At 44.7% G+C, this 24,961-nt stretch overlaps 1 protein-coding gene across 1 annotated transcript in view; it reads right to left on the bottom strand.

The window, feature by feature from the left end:
* Positions 1–24,961, bottom strand: part of LOC122942150 (cadherin-like protein 26) — a 119,871-nt gene that overhangs the window by 82,090 nt on the left and 12,820 nt on the right. The window contains exons 2-3 of the mRNA XM_044299649.1: positions 1,168–1,317; positions 535–679 (exon numbers count right to left, since the gene is read on the bottom strand). Of these exons, the coding sequence (XP_044155584.1) occupies positions 535–679; positions 1,168–1,317 (295 nt within the window). The remainder of the gene's footprint in view (positions 1–534; positions 680–1,167; positions 1,318–24,961) is intronic.

Here is a 24,961-nt window from a genome sequence, read left to right as displayed (position 1 = left end):
ATTTGAGCGTGCCCCTTTCAATTAATGATACAATTTCTAAGGAGAGGCACCCATGTCCTAATTGTTGGGTCTGGTTTTCTTCTATTACTCTACTACACTTACAAGTAAATTATTTGCTATGTAGAAATATCAGTTCTACCAAAAACAGTGCTTTATCAGATTATTGATGTTGGACTGCTGTTTTGTGAACACTGCTAAACATACTATTTTTCAAAGAACCAATTTTTTTTTTTTAAATAAAGGTTCCATTAGAAAGCACAACTGGAGTATCAACTATGCTATTTTCTCATAGAAAGGTTTGAAAATGTACGACATACACACCCCTGATATGACAAATTGCTATTAAGTAAATGATAAAATGTTTTGAATCAGCAGGTAAGCAGCAGCCTAGGCCTGACGGGCATGCTTTATTATCCTAACATCACATAGTAATTTGTGCCTAGCTGTGCAATTAGTAACAAGCAGAATGGAGCGAATGAGCTGACCCAACAGCAGCAAGCAGATGGCGCAGAGACTTGTCTCTCCATACCGTACCTTGCACAGCGCTTTCATTAACTGATATGTAATAAGTCTTGTTTTTAAATTCAGGGGCATTATCATTGATGTCCAAGATCTTCAGATGAATCCCGAGTCTTGTATCCACTTTCATAGTAGATTTGTTGATTGCATTGAATTTCATCTGCACATGGCACAAACAAACAGGAAAAAAAAAAAGTTGCAGAGAACTTTAGCAGTTGGTGGTATTAAAGAAAAACTCAGCAGTGGTGAGGTACAGAATAACAGAGCAGCTGCTAACAACTACCGAGCATATGGTCCATGGAACATTCTGGGCAATTATCTGTTGGAAAGGTGAGAGTTTTAACTGGGGTGCTAAAAATGATTTCAATCAACACACAATTTTCTACAGAGAAACAGCAAACAGAAAAACAGAAAAGATGGATATAGATATATATAGATATATATGAGATAAATGATAGATGGATAGAGTCACCTGTGAAAAAACAAAAAAAAAAAAGTGATATACTTTATATATAAAGGCAGAGATTGAGATAGCTCACTCATGTCCCTGAAATGCCAGGTAAAGGTAGTAGGAGGACTTGTCCTTGCAGTTTAGCCCCCGATAGATTGTAGTCTCCCTTACCAAATGCTGATACTTGTCCTACTTACTTGAAATAAACGCTTTTTTTCAAAGTCTATTTTCTGGTGGACATAAATGGATCCAGTATCTTCATTTATATGGAAAAGTCCTTTGGGCTCTTCATCTACTCCTTCGCCCTGCAGTTTATACATGAGTCGTGACCCTGCTTCCAAGTTTACCTGCCAGATTTAAAGAAAGACAAAACATTGTCATTAATCTATTCTCGCCCTGATGCCATGCGACACTCCGATACACCCTCTGGGCAACAATGCCTATTAGCTAAAATCCACGTGATGTTGTGTTCATTATGTTATTATTCATAAATATGCAAAACCATAATGAAATCAGCAGGATCAGATTATTTTTTTATAGAATAGCAATACAGTCTTCCAGAGCATGCTGAGATTTGTAATATTGCATCAGATGGATAGATGCAGGTTGGAGTCCACTATATACCAATATGCTCGTACAGTATATTAAGTATATTAGACCATTTTCTCCAGCCCCAAATACTCTGCCTTGTAGTATATAACTTTTTTAAGTGAAAGGATAGTAGGAAGTCACATATGTGCAGGATGGATGAATCTCAGTGGATGTAAGAAAAAGGAAAGGGGTATTGTGTTTTTGTGATATTGACGACCTATCCTCAGGATAGGTCATCAATGAAAGAGTTGGTGGGGGTCTGACTTTCGGCACCCCCGCTCATTGGCTGCAGCACTAGTGCAAGAGCCGTGTCCTCTTCTATGTTGATCTACATGCTGTCTACATTGTAGAGTAGGTGTAGGGTAATTACAGCTTCATGTCCCATTCACTTTAATTGTATGTGCGGCTGTAATTACAGTGCACCACCACTACACTGTAGATGGCGTGCAAGTATACATTGAAGAGGACGCAACTCCCACACTAGCACCAGAGCCCCTTCAAATAGCTGATCAGCATGGGTGCCGAGAGTTAGACCTCCACCAGTCTGAAATTGATGACCTACCCTGAGGATAGGTCATCAGTTTCATGAAACTGGAATACACCTTTAAAAGAGTTGTCCAGGCTAGAGACATTGATGACCTATCCGGAGGATGTCACTGGGAGTCCAATATCAGATCACTGGGAGTCCAACGCCTGGTAGGCAACTGCTGATGCAGTACCCCAGACCTAGGGTTATCTGCAATTTTTTTATTTGTATTTTAATGTTATGCCTTGTTACGCTGTGTACTCCAGCAAATGAGATATGGTTGGCAGGAACAGGGCTAACCACCCTGTTCCTCCCTTCTAGCTAGGAGTGAGCTAGTTCCTGAGAGTTGGTGGACGAAATGCCAGAGCTCCTACTCCAAGGAACCTTAACGAGTGTTCCTGTGAGACCCTTACTCCAGGAAGATTGTTGGAGTCAAGAATACTGCTTTCAAAAAGCTTCAGTGTGCTTAGACTGCTGAGTGATCAGCAAAAACACTGTTTTACAGACCCTGCTGAGGGTCAGGGACTATGGCTCAGACACCCATCACTTAGACCGTTTCCAGGAAGTCAAACTCCAGGCCTGTATCACACCGTGGATATCTATATCCACAAGTGCCTGCAAGTGCTATTTAATTGCTACCTAATCAGCGTCCATACACTGTACCTCATTCTTTTATACGTTAATTTCTGGCCTGCTTCTTTAAACCACCTTTCCAATGCACTAATCCCCAGGGAGCAATAGCCTGAGGGAGTACACTGTGAAACAGCATCTGATCAGGGCCTATACCACTCCCATCCTCTGCACAGGCTCCTCAGGATCTCTCTGTACTGGCACCGGAAACAATACAGTGTATAGAGAGAGAAGCAGTTCTGTACACTGTGTAGTTGCAATGTGAGGAAACTGCAGCTCAGCTTCCCATCTATGGTTATCTGAAAGAAATTAATTAAATGGATGAGCGGCTGGTCAGAAATGCTCCATCCATTTCAGAGGAGCCCCAGAGGGTAGGAGTACACCATTCTAGTGATTGTGGGGGGTCCCAGCAGTAGGACCCCCACCGATCCAATAGTTATCCCCTATGTTGTGGATAGGGGATAACTTTTTATAACCAGAATACCCCAATGTCAATTGTACAATCACTAAACTATCCGGAGAGTCTAATATTCAATAATTTATCTATCATCTGTTATTGCATCAAAGATGTGGATGAAGTCGAGATAAGTGATATCCTCAGCACCACTTTCGTCCAGTGGTGGATTATGTGCATTTTAGGCCACTGATCCCCACATGTGGCACGTGGCCATCCAGAGCACCGAAAAATTAGTTATATATTGCAGTAACGTTAGAGTTTTTTGTGGGACTTGGAGAAAACCTGTAACAAAACTGCAATGGGTCTCTAGGTAGAGTGTATGGGGTCTGTTGGGAGATCCGTTCATCAGTTTAATTTGTCTAGTATGGGGATTCGCTCTAATAGACAGGATAAGCGGACACAGTATAGAGGCACAAACCAGTTCTTAAATCAAAAAGTTCAGGGTTTATTCACACATTAGCAAGTTCACAAAACAAAAAGTCCCTTTCAAGCAAAAAGTCACATTGCAGTATTGGTGTTAGTTCACACCAGGCGGGCTGTTCTACCACAAAAAGTCTATCAGCAGGCTTTAGTCAGCCTGTTTCCCCTCACACGGGTCTCAGCCCTCCACCCCGGCACAAGCCTCAGATCCCAACACAGAGACATCTCTGCTGAGCCCAGCTGCCTATTTAAGGACAGCCAGGTGCTGCCAAAACCTGGACCGACACTGAAACTCACCTGGCTGGACACCAGCCCATGCTGGGAGGAAAATACCTGCCTTGCCAGACACAACCCCTCACTGTGTCACACTAGGTATAGACAAATTCAAACCAAGGTATTTATTAGTGAAAGAAAGAAGATGGCACCTGTTAGTCACAGAGTTTATAGCAGACCTGCTACCTCTCTTGACAAGTCTGTTATAGTAAAGTGAGTGTCGGTATTCCACAAAATATATATAAAAAGTCTCAGTGTAGCTCAGGACCTAACTGACAATTGGGTGTTGTCACCTCATAGGATAAGTCCCTACAGTCTGATAATGTAAGTAATTATTGGATGCAACCAATAAAAGCGCACCCTAAGGGTATGTTCACACAGCTCCTTCTGCCGTGTAACTTTGGTGCAGGCACCTTCGCTAAAATTTCTCCGGTAGTTATTAATTTCAATGGGAGGAGGGTCTGAGGATTGCGCAGCGGAGGCTTAAAGGGAACCTGTCACCGGGATTTTGTGTATAGAGCTGAGGACATGGGTTGCTAGATGGCCGCTAGCACATCCGCAATATCCAGTCCCCATAGCATTGTGTGCTTTTATTGTGTTAATAAACCCGATTTGATACATATGAAAATTAACATAAGAGTCATATCTTACTTGTGTGACCAGAGACGAGTCATATTTTCAAGCTCTGACTCATCTCAGGTTAATTTGCATATGTATCAAATTGGTTTTTTTACACAATAAAAGCACACAGAGCTATGGGGACTGGATATTGCGGATGTGCTAGCGGCCATCGAGCAACCCATGTACTCAGCTCTATACCCAAAATCCAGGTGACAGGTTCCTATAAAGCTGTGGCTGTACATAGAAGGGACATGCCTGTTCTAGGCACGGCCGCGGATTTCAGTCGCCACTCCACGATCCTCAGCTCTGCCTCCCATTGAAATGAATGGGAGGAAGAAAGGATGTGGCAGCCAGTGGGATTTTGGCAAAATTTCGGTTCTGCTGTCCGTGCTTAAATTTTGTTGTAAAACCACCAGTATTAACTAACCATTAGGAAGAGACTTATCAAAACTGGTGCAAAGTGGTCCATAAGTAACGCCCCAGAGTGGCATTACCACTTCTTCACCCTGCTACTGTCTTTATTGGTTAACAAAATGTCATCTTGTGTATTTATTTCAGGTGCACTACATTGTGCATTCCTATTTCTAATGTAACTGTTATGTTCAAATGTAATCTGCCTGGTTCACCAGCAGGTGGCAACAAACATGGCAGTGTTACAGTTAGGTAGAATGGATCTTTCCATTCCATTCTAACCCCCCTCTGTGGAGAAGTGGGCAAGCCCCATTTCCTGCAGGAAGGGTCGGGACCAGTTAGAAGGCAGTCTAGCCTACCCCCTGCTAGGGGAAGGAAGCAAGTGCTGGGCATGTCGCTGTTGGACGTGCCCATGCCCAAGCCCAGCATGCCAGCCAGAGCATCTTCAGTGCTGCTGGATATGAACGATACAGCCTGAAGCCTCAGGAGTGAGGAAGAGAGTTCCCTGGCATAATCTAGAGTAAGACTACAGAGAAAAGTTGCAGCATCGAGAAGAAGCAAAGATTCTATTTAAGCCTGTCAGTACAGCAGAGTCAGAGAGCAACCGATGTAGCAGACACGAGTTTGCCTGCAAGAGTTTTAATGCTAAAGCCTGCTGGAACCAAGATAAAGTCTGTAAACCGTTTTGGAGAACGTTTATGCAAAGTAAAGCTGCTATTCAACTTCATCTCAAGGTCTGAATTTATTCTACATCCCCCCCAATTCAACTTCCCCCTATTTGTCTGCTTCGGAGCCAAGGCTTAGGGTCCAGCGTATCCATGTAGGAGCACGGTGACACAAGTACACTTAAAGGGACATTTTAGGCCTCCCCATACCACTCAGCCATTCCTACACCTGGGTACCACAAACAACAGCTTATAGGGCCCTGGGTCGCGGTCAACATTGCCATAGCAACCACCTCATCAGAAACCACCTTTCATTTTTCAGAGCTTCTTGGGAAGATTAATATAATTGGTTGCTATGGGCAACTAAGGCAGTTTTCCTTTACAGAAGTTTTGGTAAATCTCCTCCTAAGGGTTCTTTCTGTAGTGATTAATGTGGTAATAGCACCTAGCGGTGTTAACGGTGTATTTCACCTTGTTTTTCTTGTTTCAAAGACTGCTGTATTGTGGGTGATTCAAAGCATCCTGGGAAAAATAAGTCTCCAGGACACAGTACAAAAGGTGTCCTCTTGCATATGTCCTTTTTAAACTCCACCATCCTGGTAAAATCATATATGGTGAGAGATCTATTTTTGTTTCAGGGACATTGTTATGCAGAGATGTTCAGCTAGTTTAATTGTTACTCAGGGAAGTTGTCATAGCTGTTAGATATTAGACATGTAGTTTTATGTTAGGCGGCCATTTTACCATGTGCTTCAGTGTTATGCAAATGTTAAAGTATATGCTATGCTATATACTTATTCATGTTATTTGTGTTCTTGTAGTTTTACCAATCAGTTGATCAATCATCAAATACTCCTGTTTTGCCAATAAACAAGTTAGACTACAAAGAACAGTCCTCTTATTTGGAAGACAGGAATGGTTTATACTGAATGTCATATTGCACACTGTGTGAACGTGTATGAAGACAAAACAGTAAAACAGATGCTAGTCACCAGCGATAGTGAATCTGACAATACGGAGCCGCCATCAGCCACGCGGTCCTGCGAACAAGATTGCAGCGGCTACCATACAGTCACAAGAAGTGAGAGTGCAAACCCCAGTAAGTGCAGCATGATCTAGACCATGCTGAAGTCCGTTTCTACATAGACTGAGTCCGCACAGACAGCTGTATAAGCCTATCACTTGCTCTGCTCCTGAGGAAGGGGTTTATCTATCCCCGAAAAGCGTTGAGCCCACCTGACCTATTCATTTATTAAAGGATTATACCAGAAGTTCCTAGTTGTGGACTGCCGTATCTTCCAGGCATTCTACAAGCAAGCCAGGTGAGGGAGGTGGTTGTTTTGGGTGTCTTGAGTTTTATCCCTTTACACCCCTCCCTGGTGAAGTGAGTTTCGGTGTCTATCACCTTTTATATGTTTTTACGTGTTTCATCTGATATTATATATCAGCTGTTTTATCATATGATCACTGAGCACTGCAGCGCTCCCTCCTTTTTATTGGTAAGGGGCTCCTATTTATATTTCTAATTATTTTTAACATCTATTTGTATATCTAATTTTACATATATATTTATTCATCTATAACTCCTACTATTAGTGTACATTTTATCGAATTATACACAATATTCTATTAGCAGACAGGCGCCACTTGGTAATTTTTTTTCTCTTTTGATTCACCCTAGTACTACTATATTGCATTCTTGCTTATAGTCCATCACCTAGGCTGCCCTGCTTTGGGTCTATTAACTCACTGTTCAGTATTACCTGAACTCTAAATATCTTAAATTTTACCTTCTCCACTTTGGTCTTCACCTCTGGCGCCCTGTGTGTTTATCCCATATCTCCTTTTTTTAGGAGTACAGGAATAACCCTCTTTTTTTTCTCTCTTTACCTAGAAGGAGATCTGCCTGGGCAAGCATTCTTGGACACCGCCAGATGTGTCAATCCAATTGTCCAAAAAATCCCTTATAATCTACAGGAGAAGTGGATCCCACATGGTTCCCATTATAAACAGTTTCATAATGTACAATCCACTCCCCACCCCCCGGCCCTCCCTTCGTGGTGTTTGTAGACTTTGTTGCTGAACAGGCGAGGATTAGGAATGATCCAAATTTTTACTTTACACCCCTGGTGTCAAACCTCAAATAACACTAGTTGCCTCCACAGGTTCTCCTTACAGGCTGTTTAAGTCTTCCTAAGAAGAGAACATACCCAAAGATCTTACCAAAGAATGACGGCTGCACAAGAAACCACATCCTCTACTAAAATGCAGAGCCTTCAGGAAGAAGTCTTTAGAGGACCACAAAGAATTCCTCAAAGAAAACAACATCTGCTTCAGGTGCTGCGCTACAACATAGCACTTCGCCAGGAACTGTAAGGTCAGTGTGACATGCACACAATGCGGTAGCACAGAACACAACACGGCTTTACACCCTGGACCACCCTCTCAGGTATCACTCCAAGCAGAGGAGCATGATGGGAAGCAGATAGACATTGATGTAGACACCGCAGTAGTCACTTCTCACTGTACTGAGATCTGTAAAGGACTCGCAGGAGGGAAGTCCTGCTAAAAAATTTGCCTTGTCAGAGTTTATCCGGTCGGCCACCGAGATAAGGCAATCAAGGTATATGCAATCTTAGATGAACAAAGAAACAGGTCTTTAGCTAAATCCACCTTCTTCGACACCTTCAACATCGTAGGGCTCGGTTCTCCCTACTCCTTAAGGACATGCAGGTACCGTCGAGACGGCGGGGAGAAAGGCAACTGGGTACAAGGTAGAGTCCATAGATGTTCAGACCTGCTTGGCACTGCCAACCATACTGGAGTGCAATCACATTCCTGACAACTGGTCTGAGATACCTACACCAGAGGTAGCAGTATACCACCCCCACCTGAAGTGTATAGCTCACTTGATACTGGAACTGGACCCAAAATCCCCTATAGTTTTACCCCTTGGAAGAGACATACTATGAGTTGGATACTGAAAAATGATGTGATGCACTGGATCAGTCAGGATCAAATGAGGTGCTCTCAGAAAAATGGATTCTCCCAATCTATTCAGCAAAAGACACTCTAGAAATCAAAGATGCTGGACACGCTCGGATATGCGACCAATATTGAATTTATTAGTTTAAAAGAAAAACAATTGCAAAAAACTATTTCAATCATATGAACCCAAACACCATAAAATATCTATTAAAACAATAAATATAGCTAGTTGGCTTATTCACAATAATATTTCCAATCACTAGCAGCATTCAGAGGTGTAAGCAATCCGAATTTCCTATATAGAAACAATGTTTGTTGGAGCAATTAGATCAACAAAGTCCGAATTAAATTGCAACAAATGAGATGGGGAGTGTGCTGCTACGCAGTTAAATCTATATAGTTTAATTTGTTGAACCATTCATATATTCTATATTTGTCATATGCTCCCATCGAGTGGCCGTTTTTGGTATTGCTCTTTGTTTTTCTGTTCATCAAAATAGACTATAATGTATCCTTTCCTCCATTCTCATACTTCTGCAGGTTCATCAGTGATCAAGCCTGGATGAGAAACAATTTCAGATTCAGCTTCAGTGAATCTAACCTGCCTGCTTCATCCTCACCATCATCAAGGTATGATAATAAAGCAGCTATACATAGAGACTTAAATAGAGCTATATCTGTTAAAAGGGCAGACATCTCACCCTCCACAACCTCACCTACTGATCGGGGCGTTGAGGATGAAAGAGATAAAGACCCTAATCGTCAGTGTCCTATTCACAAGAAGCCTCACCCTCTTAAGAAATGCTGTGGGCTTAGGGCAAAGACTTTTCAAGAGAGCAGGGAGATTCTCCGGAAACTTGGCATATGTTACTAGTGCTGTGCTTCTTATAGCCATTTTGCTAAAGACTGTAAAGTTGCCATCAAGTGCACAGTATGCAGTAGCGACAGACACGTTACAGCCATGCATCCTACTCCACTTCCAGGCAACCCACAGCAGCTTCCTACCTCCACTCCCATCTCAAATCACGGCGGGGAGCAACAAGGTCATGCTCCAACCAAAGATAATGTCTCTTCTTCATGTACTGAAGTCTGTAGAGAAGGCAAGGACCACAAATGCTGTGCCAAGATATGCCTAGTCAAGATATAACCAAGGAATCACCCTGAGAAAGCTGCTAGGATGTATGCCATAATAGATGAGCAGAGCAACAGATCCCTGGTTAAGCCTAAATTCTTTGATCTTTGGCATAGAGGGTCACGCAACACCATATACTCTCAGAACCTTCGGCAGAAGGGTTGATGGATTCATGGTCTCTCATATCAACAAGGAAGAGGGCATACCCCTACCAACGTTAGTCGAGTGCGACCAGATACCAGACGAAAGGGAAGAGATTCCCACTCCAGAAGCTGCGTATCAACATCCTCATTTAAGGCACCTTGTAGATGAGATTCCTGCAATGGACAAGAATGCTGAAATCTTAGTCCTGTTAGGAAGGGATATTCTCAAAGTACATAAAGTACGCGATCAGTGCGATGGGCCTGACAATGTCCCTTATGCACAAAGACTTGACCTAGGCTGGGTAATAGTGGGTGATGTATGCTTGAACAGGATGTGTACGCCATCTGAGATCCACTCCTTCAAGACTTACGTGTTGGAAAATGGACATGTATCCCACTTCAAACAGTACACTCACCATTATGAAGTAAAGGAGAAGCTTCTTGACATCATCCAAGTGACTGATGTTACTCCTGTCCTTTGTGATGACAACCTAGGTACTACAGTGTTTTGTACTACAAGTGAGGACAGCGAAATAGCCTTGTCAGTTGAAGACAGAGAATTCATCAAAATAATGGATAAGGAATTCTTTCAGGATGAGTCTAACAGTTGGGTTGCACCATTACCTCTTCATGCTACAAGGGTCAAACTCCCAACCAATCGTGAACAGGCTTTATCCAGATTCAACTCACTTCAATGAACACTAAGGAACAGGCCTAAAATGAAGGACTATTTCATTGCCTTTATGAAAAGGATCTTTGACAATGATCACGCCGAACCAGCGCCATCACTCGAAAGACACGATGAATGCTGGTATCTGCCTTTCTTCGGAGTGTATCATCCACGTAAGCCAAAACAAATCAGGATAGTATTTGACTACAGTGCCAAGCATCAAGGTGTATCCCTAAACGATGTTCTTCTTGCTGGCCCGAATCTAACCAACAACCTTGTAAGCGTACTTATGAGATTTAGAAGAGAACCAGTTGCCATAACTGCTGATATTGAACAGATGTTTCATTGCTTCATTTTACGCGAAGACCATAGGAACTTCCTAAGGTTTCTGTGGCACCGTGACAACAACATGGACAATGAGATTATTGAATACCGCATGAAGGTACATGTTTTCGGAAATAGTCCCTCACCCGCTGTTGCAACGTACGATTTACGAAGGACTGCCATTGATGGAGAAAAGGATTATGGCATGGATGCTTGACACTTCGTTGAGAGAGACTTTTATGTTGACAATGGACTTAAGTCTTTACCTACAAACGAAGAAGTCCTAGACCTGCTCCAAAGGACACAAGGTATGCTTTCTGAGGCCAACCTCAGACTACACAAAATTGCCTCAAATAGTGTTGCTGTTATGAAAGCCTTTCAACCTGGCGATCATGCCACAGGGTTTAAGGATTTACAGGATTTAATGTAAATCTGGGAATGGATTGCCACCTATACAGAGAAGTCTGGGCCTACAGAGGGACTTATTAAAGGACACTTTCAGCCTTCAAGTCAGCACTACAGAATAAGCCATTTACCAAGCATGGTGTTCTGTCAGTGGTAAACAGCCTATACGATCCAATGGGATTTGTGGCTCTCATCACCATACAAGGTAAAGCCTTACTTAGCTCTCAGAGTCTATTAAAGATTGGGATGCTCCACTGCAATCTGACAAGCTTTCAAAGTGGGAGTCCTGGAAGAAGTCTCTACACGCCTTAGATGGAATCCATATACCACGCTGCTACATTTCAGCTTCCCTTGCTACGAGCTGGAGAAAAGAGCTTTACATCTTCTCAGACGCATCTACTGAGGCCATAGCGGCTGTTGCCTACCTCAAGGTGAGAGACTCTTCTAATCAAATCCACATAGGGTTTCTGTTTGGGAAAGCCAAGTTAGCACCTAAGCCTGAGCACACAATTCCTAGGCTTGAACTTTGTGGGACTGTGCTAGCTGTAGAAATCGCACATTTCATATTACGCAAGCTAGACATTCAGATAGATGACACCAAATTCTACACAGACAGTAAGGTTATTCTGGGCTACATAAAAAACCAGACTAAAAGTTTCTATGTCTACGTCAGCAACCGTGTAGAAATAATCAGGAAATCATCTAAATCTGAACAATGGCATTATATCCCATCTGAAATTAATCCTGCAGATCATGCTACTAGGCCAGTGTCTGAAATTGTATTTTCAAGTTCTTCCTGGTTAACAGATCCTGAATTCCTGCTGGATCACACAGAAGAGACTACAGCTGAAGTCTTCGGTCTTCTAGAACCTGACAAAGATCCAGAGAACCCAACTATCCTTACCCCAGCTACCCTCTTACCCAGAAGCTTGGGTCCGTTCCTGTTCCACCTGGAAACTTTAAAGATGGAAATCTGTGCTTTGATCAATAGAAGCGAGTACAGAACCTTGCCAACCGCTTCTGGAATCATTGGAAGACAGAGTATCTTTCCACTCTGCAAGGACGTAGCAAATGGCAACGACAGTACCCTAACATAAAAGTTGGAGATCTCATTCTGCTCAAGGACCAGCAAGCCAAAAGAATTGAGTGGCTTATGGGACTTAATGTGAAGAGTGTTCCTAGTGATGACCGTAAGGTACGCAAGGTGGAGGTGAAAGTTGCAAGACAAGGGACTGTAAAGACTTTCATCAGGCCTATCACGGAACTTGTTCTGCTCTTGCCCTTTGGAGAATGGACTTATTGCCTAGGCTGCTGAATCCTACCTGAAACTTCAAGCAAAAAGTGTTTGAACTTTACGTGTTACATTTGAAGACTTACATTTTAGTTGTTGCATTATATGTCTGTTCTCTTTATGTTTTTCAGGTCCTCGGATATCAAGCAAATTGTACTGTTGTTTATTTGCAATTATATAACTACCATTATGGTTTAAATAGCTGCGCCACATCTCCTGTGTAAAGTGTGCGCATCCAAATAATATCTGTGACATCCAGAGTACTTTTTCCGGATACAGTGTCCACTGCGGACAGTGACATTAGCTGTGCCGCATCTCCAGTGTAAAGTGTGCACACCCAAAAAATAACTGTGACATCCAGTGTCCTTTTCCATAGACCGTGTCCGCTTCTGACAGTGACATTACCAGTGCCACGTCTGCAGTGTAACATGTGCGCTTACATTTTTTATCTGTGACATGCAGTGTACTTTTTCTATATACGCTGTGGTCAGTGACATTACCGGTGGTACCTCTCCTGTATAACGTTACCTCATCCCAATTTACCTGTGACATTCCCTGTAATTTTTTATAAGCCGCTGGTGACAGCATTGACATTATCTTCGGGATATCTCCTGTGTGACATTTCCACATACCTTTTTAAATTTGTTTGCGCATACACTTCCAAATCCTGCGATACTGTATGTATGACAGACTTTTAAGCATACATAACATTTAATATGAAGAAGGCGCGCAGTAAGGGATGGGGCAGTGGCCGTGATGCTGATGGAGCATGCTGCCTAGCTTCATGTTCCAGTTTGCAGGGCGGTGCAGGACACCACTCTTGAAGTCAGACCAGTGCTACCAGGTGGTTGGTTGGATTGCAGCAGAAAATGCTTCCAGTCTCAGTAGTCAAGAGTCTGCTCAACACAATCCTCACCCTGATCCTCCTTCCTCCCACCATGGAGAGTCTGTGCAAACAAGTGATCCAACACTCGGAAATTCTAAGGACCTCTTTTCAGCGCCATTCCTTGATTTGGCCCTCTCACCAAGCAAGCTTGAAGAGGGACAGATCTTGTGCCCTGATTCCCAAACTCTTGAGCATCCACAGTCGCAAGAGGATGACAGTGGGGAACGGCAATTACTGTTTAATGAGGCGGATGATGATGAGACATAGTTGCCAATAAATCAACACCAATTACTGTCTCAAGAGGTTGATGAAGAGGATGAGAAACAGTTGTCAAACACTGAGGTTGTGGTTAGGATGATGAGCAGAGTGAGGAAGTGGAAGAGGAGGTGGTGGACGATGAAGTCACTGACCCAACATGGGAAGGTGGTGTCACGACCATTGGTCATGGTCGTGACTCCTTGGGAGCCGCATGCAGTTGCCCGCGGTTTGGTGCTGTGTCAACCGCAGCTGGGGGCACTTAGTGGTTTGCCTCAGGTGCGGTTGCCGCGGACAACAGGCATGCGTGCGGTTGCCCTTGGCTACGTGTTTTATGTGCACTCCCTTTGTCTGTTTGTGGTGCACGAGGTCATGTGTTGTATGCACGTAGACACCTTCCTTCACCTGCGGTTGTCCGCGGCAACGTCTGTTGTTGTGTGCATGTGGTGGCAGGGTCTCGGCCTGCTGGCTGTTCCCCAGAACATGGTTGCCACGCATGCCGTTGCTGGCGGTAACAGGTGAGTGTGTTTGTGTGTTTTATGGATTGTGTGTACTTCCCCTTTTAGTTGGTGTTTTCCCTTTCCTGTGGTGCTGGAAGGGTTAATTCTCTTCCCAGTGTGTGTGATGTCACTGGGTGTGTTCTGACCGGTGGGTGTGGCCACCTAGGCCTATATAGCCTCGTTCTCTGGCTTGGCTCAGTAGGTTGCTTTCAGCCAGGCATAGCTGGAGCAACCTCCTGTACATTACCATCTACCAGTGGGGGCCTCCCTTCTGGTCATAAAACTTTGTTATTCGGTGTTATCTAGGTGTGTGTGGGGTTTCTGTATCATTGCAGCTTATGGTCCGGGTCCCTGTGTGATGTCTGTGTGTGCTGTCATTGTTGGTGTCCTGAACAAACAGCACCTGCACATGGGTTCCTGGTTGTGTTGTTCTGTGGCAGGTGAGTGTTGTGTTGATTGCGTTTGCCTGTCACTGCCATAAGGTGTTTTCTGTTTCCCCTTGTTGCTTGGCCATTGAGACTCCTGCTTCTCCGTGCCAAGGAGGAGTAGGTCGTCTCACCCAGCTCCTAGGTCAGGGATCTGCGGAGGGTCAGCAGGGATCCGAGGTTCCTGAGTATGGGCCCTCCTACCATCAAGGTCGGCCCATGCAGGTAGGAGACAGGGTCAGAGTTAGAGACGCAACAGGAGGTGACCTGCTCCCTAATTCTGTGTTGTTTGGCCAAGTGGTAACCCTACCATCTCCTGGCACCGTACGGCTGGGGGTTTCCCCCACCTCCAGCCGTGACAGGTGGAAAGCCGAGCGAGGACAGCAGTACAGAGGGGGAGGGATCTGCTGCACCGCAACAGGCTGGAAGAGGCAGCGGGGTGGCAAAAAAGAGAAGGCGGGCCACACCAAACAGGCCTGCAACAGTTCCACGAAGTACCCCCTTGCAGAAATCTCCCTTCTCAAGGGGTAGGTGTTCCGCAGTATGGCACTTTTTTGAGGAAAGTGCGGACGACAAAATAATAGTAGTTTGCAACCTGTGCTGTACCAAAATTAACACTAGCAACCTCACCACCACCAGAATGATCTGCCACATGGCATCCAAGCACCGTAGTAAGTGGGACAAACACCTTGGTACACAATCTGTGTCTGCGGGTCACACCACTGCCTCCTCTTCCCCTGTGTTACGTGCTGGCCAATCCCTTGTCGAAGGCCCAGGCCCGAATGCCACCCACCCTGCACCTGGACCGTCACAAGCACCATCAGCGACCACATCCACTTCCGTGTCCCAGAGCAGCGTACAAATGTCCTCACCCCAGGCATTTGAACGCAAGCGCAAATACCCAGCCACCCACCCGCACTTCTCCTCCTCTGCCTCCTCAACCACTTCCACCTCCGAATTATCCGTGTGCAGCACCAGTCAGCCAGCAGACGGTAGCTGGAAGCAGTGTAGCACTGCATTGGGGAAGCGGCAACAGGCCGCGCTGAAGCTGATATGCTTAGAGGACAAACAGCACACTGCCACAGAGCTGTGGCAGGGGATAAGAGAACAGACTGAGCTGTGGCTCTTGCCACTCAACCTAGAACCAGGCATGGTTGGATCTCATAATGGCCGTAACTTGGTGGCGGCTTTGGAGCTCGGGAAGCTCACACACATCCCATGCCTAGCCCACATCTTAAACGTAGTGGTTCAGCGGTTTCTCAAAACCTACCCCAATTTGCCTGAGCTACTGGTGAAGGTGCGCTGCATCTACGCACATTTCCACAAGTCAGCTTCAGCCAGTTTGTCAACGCTGCAGCAGCACTGGAAATTGCCAGCTCACCGGCTGTTGTGCGACGTCAGCATGCGCTGGAACTCCACATTCCACATGTTGGCCAGGCTTTGTGAGCAGCAGAGGGCAGTAGTGGAAAACCAGCTGCAACATGGTCGTCGCCTTTCAAGTCAGCTTCCGCTAATCACAAGCAAGGAGTGGGCATGGATGTCTGACCCCTGTGAGGTTTTAAGAAACTTTGAGGAATCAACACAGATGGTGAGCGGTGATAACGCAATTATCGGCGTAACCATCCCACTTCTGTGTCTACTCAAACGCTCGCTGCTCACAATTAAGGACAGTGCTTTGCATGTGGAAGAGGTGGAAATTGGGGAAGACATTACAGAGGGTGATAGCCAGACCACCCTCAGTTCATCTTCTCAGTGCAAATTGGACAATGAAGAGGAGGAGGAGTAGGAGACGGTTGCCTCCGCTACAGAGGGTAGTACTCATGGAAGTTTAATTCCATCTGTTCTGCGTGGGTGGGCAGAGGAGGAGGAAGAGGATGAGGAGATTGAGAGTCATCTTCCTGATGACAAAAGCGAAGTCTTGCCTGTAGTTACTCTGGCACACATGGCTGACTTCATGTTAGGCTGCCTTTCCAGCGACCCGCGCGTTATACGCATTTTAGACAACACGGATTACAGGTTGTTCATGCTTCTCGACCCCCCGCTAGAAAGAAAACATTTTATCTCTCATTCCTCTGGTGGAGAAGAGGAGCAAAATGGTGCAATACCAGAAGGTCCTTGTTGAAAAATTACTCCCAAAAATTCCATCTGACAACGCTGGTGGCAGAGTCCGTAGTTCCTTGGGCAAACGAGGAGAGAAAACAAGGGGAACACACAGCAGTTCCAACAGAGGCAGGGCAACACTCTCCAAAGCCTGGGACAGTTTAATGACACGCTGCCAACACCCTCATCCTAATGCAGGCCTACTATCACAAGGAGGGAAACATTTTGGAAGATGGTGAAGGAGTACATAGCAGACCGTGTCAGCGTCCTCAATGATTCCTCAGTGCCTTACAACCACTCGGTGTCCAAGCTGGACACGTGACACGAACTGGTGGTCTACGCCTGGGAGGTGTTGGCCTGCCCTGCCACCAGCTTTTTGTCTGAGTGGGTATTTAGTGCTGCTGGTGGCATTATAACAGATAAGCATATCCACCTGTCAACTGAAAATGCTAACAGATGGACTCTTATAAAAATGAAAAAGGCATGGATTGACAATGACTTCTCAACTCCACCAGAGGAAAGCTGATGAACATAAAGGCACTTTAAATATGTTGTTTATAATGTACTGAATACATTGTATTCCTATGCACCCCTTCCACCACAAACAAGGGTAAATGGTTGAATCTTCCTTTTCACATCATCCTCGTCCTCCTCTTCCATCATATCAACGTGCTTATTCGTCGCATATAATGCCCTCGCATATATGTCCTCGCAGATAATGTTTAACAGGGTCAGCTCACCTGCAGGCCCTCTCATATAATCTTTTTGAGGGTTAGCTCACCAGCAGGCCCTCATCTACAATATTTTAGAGGGTCAGCTTACCAGCAGGCCCTCACCTACATTCTTTTACAGGGTCAGCTCACCTGCAGGCCCACACCTACAATCTTTTACAGGGTCAGCTAACCTGCAGGCCCGTGCATATTATTTTTTAGAGGGTTAGCTCAACTGTAGGCCCTTGCATATAATTTTTTAGAAAGTCAGCTCACCAGCAGGCCCTCACCTACAATATTTTACAGGGTCAGCCCACCTGCAGGCCCTTGCATGTAATATTTTAGAGGGTCAGATCACCAGTAGGCCATAGAGTACAAGCTTTTACAGGGTCAACTCACCTGCAGGCCCTCACATATAATGTTTTACAGGGTTAGCTCACCTGCAGGCCCTCGCATATAATGTTTTACAGGGTCAGCTTACCAGCAGGCCCTCACCTACAATCTTTTACAGGGTCAGCTCACCTGCAGGCCCATGCATATAATTTTTTAGACGGTCAGCTCACCTGCAAGCCCGTGCATATCATTTCTTAGAGGGTCAGCTCACCTATAGGCCCTCGCATATAATTTTTTTGAGGGTCAGCTTACCAGCAGGCCCTCACCTACAATATTTTACAGGGTCAGCTCACCTGCAGGCCCTCGCATAAAATTTTCTTAGAGGATCAGCTCACCTGCAGCCTCACATATAATGTTTTAGAGGGTCAGGTCACCAGTTGGCAATCAAGTACAAGCTTTTACAGGGTCAACTCACCTGCAGGCCCTCGCATATAATGTTTTACAGTGTCAGCCCACCTGCAGGCCCATGTATATAATGTTTTACAGGGTCATCTTACCAGAAGGCGCTCACCTACAAGCTTTTACAGGGTAAACTCACCTGCAGGCCCTCGCATATAATGTTTTACAGGGTCAGCTCACCTGCAGGCCCTCGTATATAATGTTTTACAGGGTCAGCTTACCAGCAGGCCCTCACCTGCAATCTTTTACAGGGTCAGCTCACCTGCAGGCCCATGCATATAATTTTTTAGATGGTCAGCTCACCTGCAGGCCCATGCATATTTTTTTTTTAGAGGATTAGCTCACCTGTAGGCCCTCGCATATCATTTTTTAGAAGGTCAGCTCACCATCAGGCCCTCACCTACAATCTTTTACAGGGTCAGCTCACCTGCAGGCCCTCGCATATAAATTTTTAGAGGGTCAGCTCACCTGCAGGCCCTCACCTACAATAATTTACAGGGTCAGCTCACCTGCAGGCCCTCGCATATAATGTTTTACAGGGTCAGCTCACCTGCAGGCCCTCGCATATAATGTTTTACAGCGTCATCTCACCAGCCCTCACCTACAATTTTTTGCAGGGTCAGTTCACCTGCAGGTCATCGCATATCATTTTTTAGAGGGTCAGCTCACCAGCAGGCCATCAATCATCATTTCAAGGGTGTATGATGCCCTCCTTTATGTGTAATAAAGGCTGTATTGGAGTTTTGGTTCCTTGTCATTTTTGGCAGCCCTTTCACAGTGCATAGGCTTTTTGATATCCCCCTCATCTGCCAACCGTGCAAACTGTTGGGGTGTGTCAGATCAGTGCTAACCTCCTTGGCACTCTTCCCTCTACCACACTTTCTAACTGTTACCCAGCTAGCTACCTCACTTTCCTGAACCTCCTTGCTACCACCCTCCCCCACATCTGCCCCATAGAGTGCTTGCTCAGTGAGCAAACTCCTTTCCAAATTGCCAATTTGCTCACATTTTAAACAAAGATATGCACCCTCAAATGGCTGTTCCAGGACTGCATACATTAGACAAGATGTGCACTGGACTGTGCTGTCAATAATGGAACACATACTAATGGGGATTACACAAGAAAAGAGAAAAAAATACAATATAACCTGCACCCTTGTGCATGTAGCCTTAGGCCTATTTCACACGAGCGTGTCCGGATAAGGTCTGGATGCGTTGCGGCAAACCCGCGCGAGTAGGTACCCAATTGCAGTCAGTTTTGACTGCGATTGCGTTCCGTTGTTCAGTTTTTATTGTGCGGGTGCAATGTGTTTTGCACGCGCGTGATAAAAAACTGACTGTGGTACCCAGACGCGAACTTCTTCACAGAAGTTCAGGTTTGGGTTCAAGGTTGTGTAGATTGTATTATTTCCCCATATAACATGGTTATAAGGGAAAATAATAGCATTCTGAATACAGGGCTGGAGGGGTTAAAAAAATAAAATAAAATTTACTCACCTTAATCCACTTGTTCGCACAGCCAGCATCTCTTCTGTCTTCATCTGTGAAATGGTGATGGATCATGTGATGGACCATGTGATGAGCGTAGTGACATCATCAAAGGTCCTTTTTCTCACAGATGAAGACAGAAGAGATGCCGGCTGCGCGAACAAGTGGATTAAGGTGAGTTAAAAAATAAATATTTTTTTTTAACCGCTTCAGCCTTATTTTACTTAGCATTCTGTATTCAGAATGCTATTATTTTCCCTTATAACCATGTTATAAGGGAAAATAATAATGATCGGGTCCCCACCCCGATCGTCTCATAGCAACCGTGCGTGAAAATTGCACCGCATCCGCACTTGCTTGCGGATGCTTGCGATTTTCATGCAGCCCTATTCACTTCTATGGGGCCTGCGTTGCGTGAAAAAATGCACAAAATAGAGCTTGTGCGATCTTCACGCAACGCACAAGTGAGGCGTGAAAATCACTGCTCATGTGCACAGCCCCATATAAATAAATGGGATCGGATTCAGTGCGGGTGAAATGCGTTCACATTACGCATTGCACCAGCGCGGAAAACTCGCCCATGTGAAAGGGGCCTTACGGTGCAGAAAGTCTGCACGAATTTCCGTGTGGGTTTCTGTGCATTTCCGCATCAAAACCCTAATTGTGGTTTTAACGTAGATTTCCCTGCAGATCTCACCATTCTATTAAAAAGTGTGAAATCTGCAAACAAAAACACAATTGGCATGCTGCATATTTTAAAATCTACATGACAGGTCATCGTCTGCACCTAAGTTGAGAATTGTCTAATCTCATAGACTTTGCTGGTAATTCAATACGCTGAAGTTTTTCTGAAAATCTGAAACTGATCTGCACCAAAACAGCACAAAATGCACATAATTCTGCACCATCTATTGCTGTTTTGCTGTGAGGTTTTCTGTTTATGTTAACAACCCCATTGAAGTCTACAGGAAAACCCCTCTACAGAAGGTGTGGAATCCCACAAACAATTAACATGCTGCAGATTTTTTAATCGACACAACAGGGTAATTTCTGCATTTAAGTAAAAAAAGCATAGTGGCACATTTATTTGTTTTGAACACCAGTCTTAATAAAATCCTAAGCTGGCGGAGGATCCACCGAAATAATGAAGAGGCACCAGCCTCTCCATAACTTAGGCACATCCAGCGCCAGTTCTAAATGTAAGACAGCTTCCTAACTGGCTTACAATTTGACCATTTTCTATGCCTGAAACGCCATCCCGTCCCCTTCCCTGCCCACAGAACTCCGACAATTTTAGACCTGGCGTGTGCGGGGCGAAGTCTCAGCAGTGCAACTAACTGCTACGCCACCATACGGCGGGTACGCAATACATGGGCATTGGCCCGTGTGCACTCCGCATCACGGATGCGGACCCATTCACTTGAGAAGCACATATCGGAACCCCACGGAAGCACTACATCTACACTCACCTAAAGAATTATTAGGAACACCATACTAATACGGTGTTGGACCCCCTTTTGCCTTCAGAACTGCCTTAATTCTACGTGGCATTGATTCAACAAGGTGCTGATAGCATTCTTTAGAAATGTTGGCCCATATTGATAGGTTAGCATCTTGCATTTGATGGAGATTTGAGGGATGCACATCCAGGGCACGAAGCTCCCATTCCACCACATCCCAAAGATGCTCTATTGGGTTGAGATCTGGTGACTGTGGGGGCCATTTTAGTACAGTGAACTCATTGTCATGTTCAAGAAACCAATTTGAAATGATTTGAGCTTTGTGACATGGTGCATTATCCTGCTAGAAGTAGCCATCAGAGGATGGGTACATGGTGGTCATGAAGGGATGGACATGGTCAGAAACATTTCTCAGGTAGCCCGTGGCATTTAAACGATGGCCAATTGGCACTAAGGGGCCTAAAGTGTGCCCAGAAAACATCCCCCACACCATTACACCACCACCACCAGGCTGCTCAGTGGTAACAAAGCATGATGGATACATGTTCTCATTCTGTTTACGCCAAATTCGGACTCTACCATTTGAATGTCTCAACAGAAATCGAGACTCATCAGACCAGGCAACATTTTTCCAGTCTTCAAAAGTCCAATTTTGGTGAGCTTGTGCAAATTGTAGCCTCTTCTTCCTATTTGTAGTGAAGATGAGTGGTACCTGGTGGGGTCTTCTGCTGTTGTAGCCCACCTTTCTTTCCCATTCTGACATTCAGTTTGGAGTTCAGGAGATTGTCTTGACCAGGACCACAACCCTACATGCATTAAAGCAACTGCCATGTGATTGGTTGACTAGATAATCACATTAATGAGAAATAGAACAGGTGTTCCTAATAATTCTTTAGGTGAGTGTATAATATAATATAATCTGGCTCATGATGATTTGCAGATTTTTTTACAGTGTGGCTTTTAGTTAAGCATATAAGTGGGAGTTGTGAGGGATAGCTGATGCTCCATGGAGTGTTTGGCCGTCAGCTATGTAAATTATGTATGGACATCAATGGGAAGGATGGCACTAAAGTTCCTAGGGCAGAATAAACTCTAAATGTGGCCCTGCTCAAATGGCTATGTCAACAGAAAAATAAAAAAGTTATGGCTTATGCAGAGCCCTCTTTAATATTGATTGACCCTGGGCAAGAATTTACTTGGGCCCCCTGGATCCCAACTTCCCACACCTTAGCATGCAATCACGCCCTCCACCACAACACACACACAAAAAAAAGAAAATCCACACACCTCGTAGAGTAGTAAACTTTAATAATGATGAGCGGCCAGTAGAGGTGTTCCTTAGCAGTAATGTAAATACTGCCATTTTTTCTGAAAAGGCAGTGTTTACATTAAAAAGCTTGCAGAGACATGCTATAGACACCAGAACTACTACGTTTAGCTGTTGTGGTTCTGGTGACTATAGTGTCCCTTAATATAGAGAAGAAAAAAAAAGAATCAGCACAAAAGTATCTAATAATATGGCTGTATCATTGTTCTAAAAATTAAAAAAGCACAACTTCTGACACAAAGATATAGTATTTTGCAGATTACTTTTTTTTTTTTTTTTACAATGTGCAGATAGTACTGTACTACTAACCCCTCCATCCACCCCTACATACAGGGTAATACAGCGCACATACCTCTTACATCCAGTGACATCTCTTTGATGTAGATGTTCTCTTTCCTCACCTTCTCATTTCAGACGTCAGACCAAACCACCATTTTTCTGGCATTTCTAATCTCTGCAGTTTGACAAACAAAATGTTAGTTTACTACTTTTCCATCATCCTTAAATCTTCTGGACAAATCATCCTACCCCCCAATACTGTGCCACTGTGCTCCTCAATACTATACTGCAGAAACAGATAACCCCCCTGATAATAGTAGTACTATGCAGATAGTGCCCTTCAATAAATATTGATACACAGTGCCCTAAAATAACTGCGCCCAGCAAATAGTGCCCCTGACACTAATAGTGTTAACATAACGTCCCCCAAAAATAATTGTGGTAAGCTGATACTGTGCCAAGGTGCCCCCACAGTAATAATGCTCCCAAAAGTCCCACCAATAGGAATAATTCTCTGCTAGAGCACAAATGGTAGTAATAGTGCTCCTACAGTGCCCCCAACATGTGCCCACTGTGCCCCAGAAGTAATAATGCTCCCATAGTGACCATACTAGTAATCATGTTCCCCATAGACATAGTAGTAATAAAGCCCATCATAATGCCCCCCCCCCCCCCCCGTAGTAATAATTCTCCTTATAGTGTGCCAGTGCAAATAATAACCCTTTTTAATGCCCCCAGTTGAGCTAATGTCCCTATAGTGCCCCCATAATGTGCCAGTATGAAATACCCCCATATAGTGCCCCAAGTAAATGCTCCCATAGTGCTCCTCTCCCCTTTCTTCCTAGTGCCCCCCATAATGTACCAGTATAAAATGCTCCATATATAGTGACCCAGTAGATGCCCTCAGTGTCCCCTATAATTTGCAGGTATAAAATACCTCTTCTTAGTGCCCCCCATAGATGAGCACATAGTACCCACCATAATGTGCCCCCATATAAAATACCCCCTCTTTGTGGCCACAGTAGAAGCCCCCATAGTGTTGTGTCAGTAAGTGGTACCATATAAAAAAAAATAAACACTTATACTTACCTCCATCAGGCTCCATCAGGCTGGCAGTGATGCAATGCAGGCCTCTTCCGGCCTGTGTCCTGAGGTGTACGGCTCAGGCGGCACGAGGACTTCATCGTGCCGCCTGCACCGGCCTCTGATAGGCTGCAGGTACTAGGCCTGCAGCTTATCAGAGGAACGGAGACGCCTCTCCCTCCCCTGCCACGCCATAGCACATCTACCTAACGATGACTATAGAGATGAGTGCTTCCACAATCGAAGCACTCATCTCCCTGTGCCCTGCCGCTGCCCCCCACTTGTCACCTGGGGCCATCGCCTCACTTTGCCTAATTGGCAGTGCGGTCCTGCTAGCGCCCCCTGGAATTTTGCACACAGGGCAACGGCCTTCCCCCCCTTCCCCTCCACGCTACACCACTGGCAAGCGGGGCTCAAGAAGCAGCTGCCTTGGGCTCCCCAGGAGCAACTGGGCCCGAGGCAGATGCACCTTTTGCCCTGCGTTAAAGACGGCCCTGAGCTTATGAAATCTGGAGATCAAAAAGCCAAAAGCAAAATTGCTGAGCCATGTATCAATCTATGCTCTGTTAACTGTGTGCAAAGGTGTGCAGTATTATTTGGGCACAGTTTGATTTTATAATTTAGGCGCTATATGGTACATCATAAGCACTGGCATAATTTGAAGCTGCTGGGTCCCAATGCAAAATGTGTAATAGGACCCCACACCTATCATGGGCCATTTCTAATACTGATATCTTCTTATGTGGATGAGCCTCAGGTGCAACTTTTACCTCTGCACCCCCTATTTTTATGTACCTGACCATAGGTCAGAGAGTTATAGATGAAACAGCATGAGTAACCATCCAACCCAGTCTGAGGAGAACATAAATGATGGGAACTACCGTAGTCCTACAAGCTTCAGCCCAATATAATAAAAAATACCGCTTGTTTTGCCTTGTTTAATAGGAGATCAAGCAAATCTACGTAAAAGATGATTTATAACAAACAGAAGGTGCTCCCTGCTAAGCTGTAGGCTGTTTCCAGGTGTGTCAGCTAATGTATGGAATATGAGGATATAGCCTACCATCTGTTAGCTATAGGTAGATGACATTTTCAAGCCTCATTAGCATAGTTATACTGTGCTGTATATAGGAAAGATA

The sequence above is a fragment of the Bufo gargarizans genome, chromosome 6 (genome assembly GCF_014858855.1).
Source record: "Bufo gargarizans isolate SCDJY-AF-19 chromosome 6, ASM1485885v1, whole genome shotgun sequence".
NCBI lineage: Eukaryota > Metazoa > Chordata > Amphibia > Anura > Bufonidae > Bufo > Bufo gargarizans.
The sequence above is the reverse complement of the archived record's forward strand: the minus strand, read 5'-3'. Positions and strand labels throughout refer to the sequence as shown.